This window comes from Fundulus heteroclitus, chromosome 6 (genome assembly GCF_011125445.2).
Source record: "Fundulus heteroclitus isolate FHET01 chromosome 6, MU-UCD_Fhet_4.1, whole genome shotgun sequence".
Lineage (NCBI taxonomy): Eukaryota > Metazoa > Chordata > Actinopteri > Cyprinodontiformes > Fundulidae > Fundulus > Fundulus heteroclitus.
The window spans coordinates 3,435,790-3,448,165 of NC_046366.1; the positions used below are offsets into that span (position 1 = coordinate 3,435,790).

Here is a 12,376-nt window from a genome sequence, read left to right on the forward strand (position 1 = left end):
AGCTAGAGTGAGGGTGTGCATGTGTACACACCTGTGTATACAGGTAGATTCCTATAATTCTTGACAAGTTGTCGTTCACATGACAGAACCATTTCAGTCAAGGCCAGAAAGTAAGATCTATGATCACATCTTGCATAAAGCGCTCCAGAGTAAAACTGACTAACTTTCTCAACATAAACAGTCACGGTTATTTGCACCGACAACTCCCATCACTCAGCGGTGCTTCATCCACTGATGCTTGATGGTCCAGTACACCGGCACTTAATGGGACTGAGACAAGGGCAAAGTGACAATGACCTTTTTTAAGTAAGTACCAGTGGTAAGTAAAAGCTGCTGATGTCAGAAATGACTGCAGGTTTTTATTATCTATGTTAGTTTTATTAAAATGGTTTGTTTTTTATTAAACATCAATATCAGGTAAGCTCAGGTGTGTAACTCAAAATATGGGTGTGAAAAAGTAATGGATGCAATGCAAATTGATTAACTGAACTGTTCAGCAATATGAAAATTCACACCTAGTCAAGGAACAGTTTACACCAGTGCTCTCCAATCCTGGTCTTCATGTCCCACTAGCTTATGCACCGGCCATTAACAGGCTTCAGCAGAACTGAATATCATGCTGTGGAGGGTATGCAGTCAGGTATATCCGGGTGGGGAAGTGTCTAAGTGCAGGACAGTGGACCCTCTGGATCTTGGTGGGGGACCAGTGCAACACATTGTGATTCGAACCTGAATGGCACTCTGGGGGCGAGCTCCTCCTTCTTTCCCCTTTGTACATAGGGTCCTGTTTGCTCCTTTTGGACTTCTTCTGTTTTTGCTTTTTTATTTGTTCTTCAGTCCAATCTGGTCCTGCGCAAAATTAATTACCACCTAAACCTACTTACTGGTTGAGTCTCCTGTGGTGGCAACAAGTGTTATTGAGCATTTGCAGTTCCTGGCAAGAAGACTTTTACATTGTTTTGAAGGAGTTTTGGCCAACCTTCCAAAACGTTCTCTTTTCTCTCAATGGAGAGGTTTTGTTGGGGGGGGGAAATGTGAGTTAGGCTTTTGTTTTTACAGCTTGGGAAAAGGGTTTTTACTTGGAACTCTCCAATGGATGTCATTTCTGGCCCAGTCTTTTCCTGAGCAAGTCCTAGGGTGGCCCTTGGTGACCTAAATTTTATTCTGGGTTCATTTGTGACCTCCTGGATAAGTAGACAATACATACTTGGAGTAATTTAGATATGTCGGACACTCCTGGGAAGGTTCACCAGTGTTCCGTGTTTGTTCCATTTCTGCATTATGATTCTCACTGTGGTTTGCTGGATTTCCTTAGCCTAAGAAAGGGCTTTGTAACACTTTCCAGGCTGATAGATGCCAACAACTTGGTTTCTTATCTGTTCTTAATTTTCTTTAGAGCAGGGCATTATGTGTTGGTTCTAGTGATAAAGAAAATCCTTTTATAGTCCCCCAGAAGGCAAATTTGTCTCTGGATTTAACCCATCCCTTATGGAGCAGTGTGCTGCCACACTGAGTGATGCACGGAGAGCAATCTGTGGTCAAAGTTCTTGCTCCAGGATCCAGAGTTCCTTTGGTCCACTTCATTGTTTTTTGGTTTTAATTAAATTACTTCTTGATTGTATCGGCTTGTATCAGGCACACGCAAGGCTAGTGAAACTAAATTCGGTTTTCCACAAAATGTATTTTCCCATGGTGGCAATAGGAGGATTCTTTGTAGCATTTGGTTGTTGGGGTTTGTTTTGTTATATTTGTTTTCTTTGTTCTCTATTCCTTCTCTTAATCTCTTACCCCATCATTGTTATTCCTCCCCCCCCCCTTCCTCTGTAATGTTTGGCATCAATTTGACTACAATACCTTAACGGCAAGGTTCATCATCAATGGAGGATTCAAAGGTATATAAAGCCTCCCTTGGTAAAGCAAATAGGTTTGACATTACTTCGGCAGCTTGCCATGAAGCTGTGCATAAATTTTTTTTTGTTAATCAAACTTTCTTAACAAAAACAATGCTGGCAATGGGAATAGTTTTAATTTTGAAAAAATAAGATTTCTTGATTTTCATAAATAAAAGCTGTGTATATAGAGACACTTTAATGCTTCCAAAAGCATCAATAAGCTTCTTCTTCTCTAAATATGAAAAATTATATCAATGCAAAACTGTCCTAGCTTTACATGGTAACAAGCTTCCCAAAATCTTAATACCAATATCACCTAACAGTACAGGAAGATAAGTCACTACTTTTCTATCTATAGAAATGTCCAACAATTGCATTATTCGGGATTCTCATCTTGTTGGTTATTCTCAAGATGGTACCGACACATGTTTGCTGTTAACCTTACAGAATAAGACTATGTAAGCATCTTAGCTTGGACCCAGTTCTCCATTAGGTTTTCATTTCTCAAACGCCTCAAAAAATATTCAACAAGCATCTGACATAGTTTTACTATTGCTAACATTAGCATCCTACAACAACATTAGCATTTAGCTTACAGTGCCACAGCCTTTCCTTCATAGTGAGGCTCTAAACTTGTGATGCTGTTTTATTTTAGAGAACAGACAGGCCAACTGTTTCTCCATCTCTTAGCTGCGATTTAGTTTTCAACTTTGAAAACATGAGAAGAATGTCAGTCATTTCATCTCTTGGCTTTAACAATGCAAACTTGGTTGAGTCACCTGCTGTGTGATAATTTCTTACCTATTCAGACACGCTCTAGGGGACATTTTGTATCCCCTTTGACAACCTCTATGTTTCATTAAAACAGTTAACTCTGAAGGGGAGTAAACAGATGTGTTAGGGTTTGCGTACATAGGGATAAACTGGTTTGTTCACTGGTAAGAAATGGATGTAAACTGGGACCAAATGGCCTCGGTATGAAGTAGGGGTGTGACATGGAGATGAAAAGAACAAGTTTTTTTGTTTATTTCTTATTTATTTTCTGGAGTAGCTGAAATGGCCAGGAGAGTTTTTTTCATATTTCACTGTTTATCATGTTTTTAGTTTCTAACAATTCATAAAGTAATGTGCAAATGCATTTGGTATCTGATTTTTCAAACCTAAATATTATCATCATCTTTATTATTTTTCATTGGAACGTACACTCCAGTAAAATGTGTCCTCTGCGTTTAGCCCATTCCTGAGAGAGCAGTGGGCTGCCACAGTGCAGCACCAGGAGAGCATCCTGCGGATAAGGGTCTTGCTCTGGGACCCAGAGTGGCAGCCTGTGGGATTAAAACCAGGGAACTTGCAGACTTCCCAGGACGCCAGCACCCGGCTCCAACCATCACGGGATCACTCCCCATAATATTATTTAAATAAACAGCCATAATATATCTGAAATACCATCATAGGCCAGATTTATTTTCCCTATATCCCAGTTTTCCTCATAGTATTTGCAGGAGAGATGCCTCTGCCGACAGAAGAGGACATGCAGCAGAGCAGCAGATGAGTGAGCCCCGGGCCAAGGCTACTGGTGGGACTCACTTGAGACAGTGGGTTGTATTATACGTCTTGGTTGTATTGGATCGACAATGCGTACTGTTGTCTTCATGAATGCGTGTTTTCCAGAGGGGCAACGGGGAGTGGATTGCAGATGTCCTTGCCCCAAGCTTTATGAATACCCGTGCTGTTTTTGGAAGGAACACTGGCACAGAACAGCATCAGATTATGCAGTAAGAGTCTCTGGGCCAGTCACATGTACAAGGGGTGGAATTCTATGCTGAACTGAAAACATGTTTTTTAAATCTTCGTAAGACTTATAGGTTACACGTTACCTTATCATTTTGTGCTGCTGGTTGCTCTTTTTAAACATTGATCCCTGTTAAACCTTGTGAAAAAAAAAACTATTACAGTATCTTTTCGTGAAATGTGCAGCATTTATTTTTCTTTTCAGGTGAGTATACGTAGCCAAATCACCATGGCATAAAATCATGAAACTGTAAATGTGGAAAAGAAGGACGGCACATTGAACAGAGACAAACTGGAGGTAGTGTGAGATGGTGGAAGAGAAACACAGATGCTTGCTGCCCTCTAGTGCCACACAGGCAGCTCTCTGTGTAACACAATATGAGACAGCTGAGATGGGAATGAATTATTCATAAATAAAAGGATGATAAAGCAGTATTTCAGGAGATGGGAGATAAGAGATGCGACTAATAATGTGTGGATTATAAACACTATTGTCTCTGTGAGAAAGCGTAATCTTCTGCAGAAGTTGCTTTTGTTGATAGCTCAAAGAAGATATTTTTAACACTTGTGAGTACTAAAACACATCCTGGCCTTTTATATTTATCCAATAGGCTACAGAATAGGTAGACAAATTACCCTACCCCCCATTTTTTAATCAAGAGAACAGCATTAATATGGTTTCAGGGTTGCATAAAAAACATTCTAGGCTTCTTTACCTGCAAGTAACATTGGTTTTGCTTCCTGCTGTTTCTCCTCCTTTTTGTGAATCTTAACAGTTTGAGCTCGTCTGTCTTTGCCACAGATTAACCACATAGTGGCAGTCGACAGCTGCACAGCCGTGGTCAGGGCTTAATGATTAAGCGTTTACTCCCGTCGCAGTTCCCCACACGCTTTGGCTCATTGCCTTGTGCTGTGTGTGAAACCTGTGGTGATTCAACCTAGAGACTGGGCCTGTTGGGCAGCCATTTTACCGTTTTCTACAGGTCTCCTGTTCCTTTAAAGGCAGACACTTATCATCTGCATGGCCGGGGAGCTGCAGTGAAACAGGGAAGGTAAGCTTTCCTTTCTTAAATGTTTTTGCTGTATTCCTGTGAGTCACAGCTATGCTCAAACTGCTGCTGTACGGTCTAAGCTATGCTGAAGGCCCGCTGTGCTAATTCTCTGATTTGTCACAGTGTAGCAGAGGTGAAGGTATATTTGAAATGTTGTACCATAGTTATGATTAGTGGGTTTAAGATTAGTGGGTTTAGTTATTTTGAACTGTTTTGATCCATCTGTTACAAATCACGGACTACTGAGGTATACTTTTTACAAAGAATTTCATCTCTTACAAGGCTGTGTAAAAGTATTCGTATAAAGTGAACTTTTTCAACATTTCATCATGTTACAGCCACAACCATCTGTGTATTTTATTTGCATTTTATGTGATAGACCAACAACAAGTAGAGCATAATTGTGCAAAATGAGACGTGTTTTTTAAGATTCTTTACAAAATTAAATTGAAAATTGTGGAGGGCATATGTATTCAACTACCTTTATTCTAATATCCCTAGATAAAATCCAGTGCAACAAAATTACTTAAGAAATCACTTCATTAAACATTAGAGCGTATCCCTGCTTGCAGCCGTTCTGTTTCTGGCCTCAGAGGATTGTTGGAGAACAAACAGCATCCTGAAGACCAAAGAACACGGGAGACAAGTCACGGAGAAAGATAGAAATTTAAAAGGTTAGGCTCTAATCAATCAGCCAAAAATGGAAAGAGTAAGCTACAACTGCACACCAACCATAACATGCTTATCCAGCTAAATTGACAGGCCAACAAGGTGAGCGTTAATCAAAGTAGTCATTAGTCCTTTGCCAACTCTGTGGGAGCTGCAAAGATCCACAGCTCAGGTGGCCTTTATGGAAGAGTGCCAAGAAGAAAGGCATTTGGATGGGAAACCACAAGAGGTCAGTTTTCAGATTGCCACACGTCATGTATCCTGGCCAGCCAGCTTGAGAATGTGTAGCACTCTCCGTTCTGCCCATAATCAATCTGGGTCTGCTCTCATCCAATCCCTTCAGAGAAAGGAGGGACATTCAGCAGAACTTTCCGTGCTGATTGGGTGAAGCCTACCATAGGTTAGTTTTAGCCATTCATGGTATCAAGTAAAAATGTCGTAAGCAGCAGGCGCCCTGAGAAACCACTACAAATTACACCAGCCAAGGCCCGCTTATTTGGATAGAGACACTCGTGCTAATCATGGATTCTGACCAAACAGCAGAAGCTACACATGCGTCCACCTGTGCTGCCATGTTCATTTTGATTCAGCTGTCACAGCTGTATGTCCCGCCTTAAACCGTAATCCTGCAACGTGATTGGCCAACACCTTTTGGAACGGTCTCAAACGGTTGAGGCAGGAGCGGGACAAGATGGATTCTTGTGTGCTTGTGAATGCACAACTACAGTGAGAATTCAGCTTGCTTGAAAATTGCTCTTCACAGACGTTGCATATCCAATTTGACTGAACCAGAGGTATTTTGTAAAGAATAATTGGCAAAAAAAACTTCTGTTTGTTAATGTGGAAAGCTGGTAGAAATGTACTCCAAAAGACTTGCTGCTTTGATTGCAGGGAAAGTTGAATCTGCAGAATATAGACTTAGATGAGCTGAATATGCATTTCAAACCCATAATACATTTTCTTGTATTTCGTTCCCTTCCATCTTCCAATTTTCCCCTACTTTGTGTTGGCAGATCACCTAACATCTGAATAAAACATTCTAAAAGTTATGGTTGTCTCTAAATACAGAAAAGTGCTAAAGAAATGGTTACTTTTGAAAGGCACTGTATCAGAGAGGTTGATGGCACCACAGAGCCTGAAGTTAACAAATGAGAAACAATGTTAAATCATGTGACCAAGTCAGTGGTGCTTATTTTAGAAGCATGTAATCATAGCCCTCACACAGTGCTTCCTCTTCTTGCCTCATAAAGATTTTAAATGTGCCCACAGCATGAAAAACTGGAGCGCAAAATTCAAGAGACAAGAACATGGGGGTGAAGACGGGTCTTCCTCTCACAACAAGACCTCCATCAGGGATCCGGCAGTGCCCATGTGGGTTACTCACACACCCCCACCAAACAATGTGACAGATGATAGTGATGAAGACGGCATGTCAAGTCACATATCTAGCTCTCTGTCTGATACTGAAAAGGTGAGCAGTGACAACAAAAGGAACGGGAAGAGCATGTTAAGATCCCTCATCCCTAAATCTTTGCGCGGGATCGTTCACAAGCCTACAGAAGAAAGTGACTTTGAAACCACCAGAACTGGGATCCAGATTCTCCCCAATGGGACCAGGGTGAGCCCCCCTATAAGTCCCTTCCTGGAGCGCAGGAACTGGGATGAATCATCTGGGAACTCCACCAAAGACTCGCAGAAGTCCTTGCCAACCCAACCCCACCCAGATGTGTGTTTTTGTCAGAGCTCACAGGAGCAGTCCCTCCTGACCAGCATCCACCCTGCAGAGTACTACGCCGCCAAGGTGGAGGTTTATCAGCAGAAGTACTCCTATTTGAAATCATGGCCTGGTTTACTCAGGCTTCTGGCAGGGTTGGAGCTTCTGTTTGGCGCCATGGTGTTTGCATGTATCATTGCCTACGTTAAAAAAGACAGTGAGTGGTCCAACACTTATGGACTCTATAATGGAATACACAACAATGGGCTTGGTTTGTCTGGGTACAGTTACAGGGGGCCTATGACTCCCTTCATTTTAGCTGTAGCTGGAGTCTCCTGGATCATTACTCTGAGTCTGCTAGTGATAGGAATGACCATGTATTATCGCACCATCCTCCTGGACTCCTCCTGGTGGCCCCTGACAGAGGCCTTGATCAACGTGGCTCTGTTCCTGCTTTCCATGGCAGCAGGGATTGTATATATCAATGACTTGAATCGTGGGGGGCTATGCTACATGACAATTGGGGTTAACCCCATTATGGCCAACCTGTGTCGAGTTGATGGAGGCCAGATGGCAGGAACAGCATTTATCTTTATCAATATGATCATGTACCTGGGAAGTTTCCTGGTATGTCTCAAGATGTGGAGGCATGAAGCCGTTCGGAAGCACAGACAAAACTTTGTGGAACAGGTAAGCCTGCACAACCTTCTGAAAAAAGATGAAATGCTATACATTTGCTTTAATATGAGGCTTTTTAAAAACTGGCTTCCTTGCTTGCATGTGGGAGTGGAATGGAGGGTTACTTAGATATAATTGCAGGAATTTTATGTTTGCGTTAAAATGTATTGTGGATTTACCATTATTCACAACAAATAAGGGGTTAAATGTTTACATACAGAAATCCAGAATGTTTCCAAAAGAGTTCGCCCACTAAACCAAATCAGTGAATTCAGGTGTTCTAGTCACTTCTATGACCACAAATGTATACAAACCAGCAACTGTACATACAGACTGCTTCTGAAAACGTATGTGAAAGAATGGGTCACTGTCAGGGACTGGAAGTGAATTCAAGGGTGGTACCATGATAGGAGGCCTCGCCACAAGTGCAATAAGTCCAATTGCAAAATGTCCTCGCTACTAAATATTCCACTGTCAACAATCACAGAGTAGGGTCAGCGGATGCTGAGGTACTCGGTTTTCAGAAGGTCACCAACTTTCTCCAGAGGCAACGGCTACAGACTTCCAAACCTCATGTTGTCTTCAGATTAGCTCAAGAACAGATAATAGAGGGCTTCATGGAACAGGCCTTTATGGCCAAGGAGCTGAATCAAACCAAGTCCAATGCAAGGCGTTGGCTGCAGTGTTGCAAAGTATGTTATCACAGGTGAAAAGTAGGAGATCAATGGATTCTTGAGCTATACAGACTTGTTTTCTGGAGAGACAAATCATGCCTTTTGTCTAGTAATCCACTGGGTAGGTCTGGTTTTGGTAGATGCCAAAACAACAACACTTGGCTGACTGCCTAATGCCAGCTTTAAAGTTTGGTGGAAGGACGATTATGGTGTGAGACTGCTGTTCATGAGTTGGTTCTATTAGTTCCAATACACTTTTCAGACACTCTTCAGCATGCCAAGACATTTTGGACAATTTCATGTAGCCAACTTTGTGGGAACTATTTGGGATGGCCCATTCCTATTCCAAAATGCACTAGAGCACAAAGCAAGGTCCATAAGTTTCATGTGGGAGAGCTGGAGTGGTCTTAACACAGTTTCATCCCTAATGGTAGAATTAGTGTGTAAACTGCAAGCTTTACCTTCTCGTCCAACATCAGTGTCAAACCTCACAGATGTGCTTCTGTATGAATGATTGAAATTCTCTTAAACCCTTTCCTAAAACCTTCATCATTAAACCCTACATATAAATAATAGGATGTCTTATGAGTTTATAGCCATGTGAAGGCAGACGAGTATATACTTTTAGCAGTATAGTGTATAACTCAGTACCCTCAAGTTTAATGCAAAAGCCAGTCATACTCTCACCTAACATATATAGCTGAATTATTAAAAAAAAGCATATATTTGATTATTATTGCACAATACATTAAACAACACAATTTTATAATTATATAAGATTATTTTGTTTTACGAATCCCATCATGTCAACCAGAACCTGGCCAGCTTATGTAGTAAATGTCAAATAGACCACAAAAATGTCAAATAAGATTAAAGCCTTAAAAATGTGATCTTTTCTCAATAGATCTTTTCATTTAGCAGACTTTTTTTTTTATTTAGTTTGTCTTTGATTTGATCAACCCTTTGACCTCTTAAAATCTTGTTCTGTAATTGAACATATTTGTATTGTGATTTTTATTAGATCATTTCATTTATTGGTTCAGGTTTCAGATTTGTATGTGATTTTCTTTTTTTCTCTTTGCTGCAGGGTGAGTTTAACCAGTCGACATTACTACATCCCCAAAGGAAAATCCCACTTAGGGATGAACCAGATAAACCTTTGAATGAGGATGATAACTATCAGTGTGCACTGCCCCCTGATGTCCATAAATCAACTGTCTGTCCAAACAGATCTACACTGTACAATTATACACCCAAAGTACATGTCATCGCGGACTATATAATGTAAGTTCAAATGTAAAAAAAAAACAAAAAGAAAAACAAAGATCTGAAGCAATCCTGGTCCTGTATGAACACAGAAAAAAATTTGTACTCAACATATTCTGTGTTCTTTCTTGGCAGAAAGTATCCAGAGATCAGATCTGCAGAGGAAATGGAAAAGTACAAGGCTGTTTTCAATGACCAGTATCAGGAGTACAAGGACCTTCACAGAGACATCAGTACAATGCTTAATAAGTTCAGGGAGCTAGACGCTATGGTGGAACAACTTTCCAGAAAAGGGTCAAGCTTCGAGGTAGGACGGGTGTGATCCATCCTGTGTTTAACAATTTTCACTTTGAACAATTTCTAAGAACCTGTGAAAACCAGGTATATAATTTGAATTGCAAAACTAATCATATTCTTGTTTTCTTAACAGACTCAACAGAGGATTCAAAATATTTTAAAAACATATCAGAACAAAAAAAATGTAAGTGAAAGAACTTGATTCAAAAAGTATGAACTTGTTTCTCGATTGAGACGGTCCACTCCTAAACAGGGGTTAGGGTCAAATTAATGGCACTCTTTATGGATGTCAAATGATATGAAGTTTTGTCTGAAATCATTGACAGAATAAATCAGGTCATAATGAATCAGAATCAGAATGAAGTTTAATCGCCAAGTAGGGTTGCACTTACAAGGAATTTGACTTGGTGTTGATGGTGCAGACAAAAAATTAAAATACAATAAAATAAAAAGGATATACTGTAATGTTCTGTTGTGGTTCTGGTTATTTTTTCAGTTTAGGATTATTTCTGTTTCTTGTTTTGGATTTATGCTTAGCCTATTTTTGATTATCTGGCCTTTGTTGTTAGTCTTTATTTCAGCCCATGTCTGTTTAGTCTTATTTCTTACCTTAGGTTTTTGTTTATCAGTCTTATGCTCCTTTTATCACCTCCACCTGTTTTTGTTAATTAGTCCTGCCCTGCTTTCCTGTTCTGTCGCCTATTTAAGCCCGCCTTTGTTTTCTGTTGGTTGCCGGAATATCTCTTCCTGTCCCCGTTCGCAACCTCCTGGTAAGAGCCTTGCAGCCTCAGTTTAAATTATCTGTCTGTTGCCCTACATGATCTGTCCTGTTTTTGAGTCTGTCCAATCCTTTTGCCTTTTTGTCAGCCTGGAGAACCCATCATCTGTGTCAATAAAGACTTTTTTAGCATCAGCTCGGTGTTCGCCTAAACTTTGGATTCAACCCTAGCAAATCATTACATATACATACAGACAGAAGCTGTATATATATTGGGGGATATAATGGGGGAGAAGAACAGAGTTATGAGAAGACAGGTACATTTAACGCTAATAAACAGCAATGTGTGATCTGTGTGTTTTACAGGATCCCGCTTTCCTTGAGAAGAAGGAACGCTGTGACTACCTAAAAGCCAAATTACGGCACATTAAAAACAGAATTCTGGTGTATGACCAGGAGACGGCTGCCAATCATCAGATATGACAAAGACTGCAGAATGCTGCCATTTACTTTCTTTTTTGCTGTCTTATTGGTTTGTACTCTATATGTTATACATCATGTTTTTTACTCCAATGAACATTATATGTAGCTTAACAAACATCCTTAGATTTTAGTTTTGTGTGGTCTAAGAAATAATATGAGCTGAGGTACAACGACAGTTCAGAGTAAGGATTTTTCTGTTATTACTTCTATTATGATGTTTTATGATGCATCACTCTTTAAACCTGCCATCAGACCAAATGGTCAAAGATGAAAGTGCCAAAGTGAAATGGGAGCAGAGAATCAGGTACTTACAAACAGATTCTACAAATGTAATCAATATTGTATCTGAAAGTAATCTGCCAAATAAATGATCTATTTGTTATTTTAGTAAAACTCTTTATTACTTGGAATGAAAGGTGAAGCTGTATCACCTGAGTGGCTGTAACCCCAGTAACACCTTGTGCTAACACCACCTGGCTCTGGCAGTAGGCGGGACAACACCTACTGCTGTAGAGTCAAAACTGTAAGATAGTCTAGGCCAGGGGCGCCAATTCATGAAACATGTCATCTTGAGGCACTTTACAAAGTCAAAACCAATCATATTATACAGATTGGTCAAAAAACTTCCTATATAAGGGAACCAGAAGGTTCCCTGGAGAAGCGTAGAGCTATAGGGAGAGTCGTCTGCATTGTCCATGGCTTTGCAGCAATCCCTCATACTGAGCAAGCATGAAGCGACAATGGAAAGAAAAATCACCCATTAGCGGCAAGGAAAAACCTCCAGCAGAACCAGGCTCAGTATGAACGGTCATCTGCCTCGACCAACTGGGGGTTACAGAAGACAGAGCAGAGACACAACAAGAGAGACAAAAAATCACAGAAGCACACAGTGATCCAGTAATCTGTTCTATATTAGATGATAATAGCAGGTGATCTGTCTTCTCTGGATGATGTCACAGTTAACAGAACGCCAGACCAGGTGTACCTACTATGAAGAATAAAAGAGAGAGAACAGAAAGTTAAAGCAGAAATGACAACACATAATGCATAATTGAAGAACAGTAGAACTCAATAGAGTGAGAAAATTAAATTCTGATGTCCTCCAGCAGCCTAAGCCTATAGCAGTAAAACTATAGAGGTAG

General features: G+C 40.4%; 1 protein-coding gene across 1 annotated transcript; it reads left to right on the forward strand.

The window, feature by feature from the left end:
• The first annotated feature begins 3,102 nt into the window (after positions 1–3,102).
• Positions 3,103–11,619, forward strand: ocel1 (occludin/ELL domain containing 1). The gene is made up of 6 exons (XM_036137875.1): positions 3,103–4,735; positions 6,674–7,808; positions 9,558–9,754; positions 9,872–10,043; positions 10,167–10,217; positions 11,118–11,619. The coding sequence occupies exons 2-6, from the start codon at positions 6,675–6,677 to the stop codon at positions 11,232–11,234; spliced, it is 1,671 nt and encodes a 556-aa protein (XP_035993768.1). The 5' UTR covers positions 3,103–4,735; position 6,674; the 3' UTR covers positions 11,235–11,619.
• Positions 11,620–12,376: the final 757 nt, after the last annotated feature.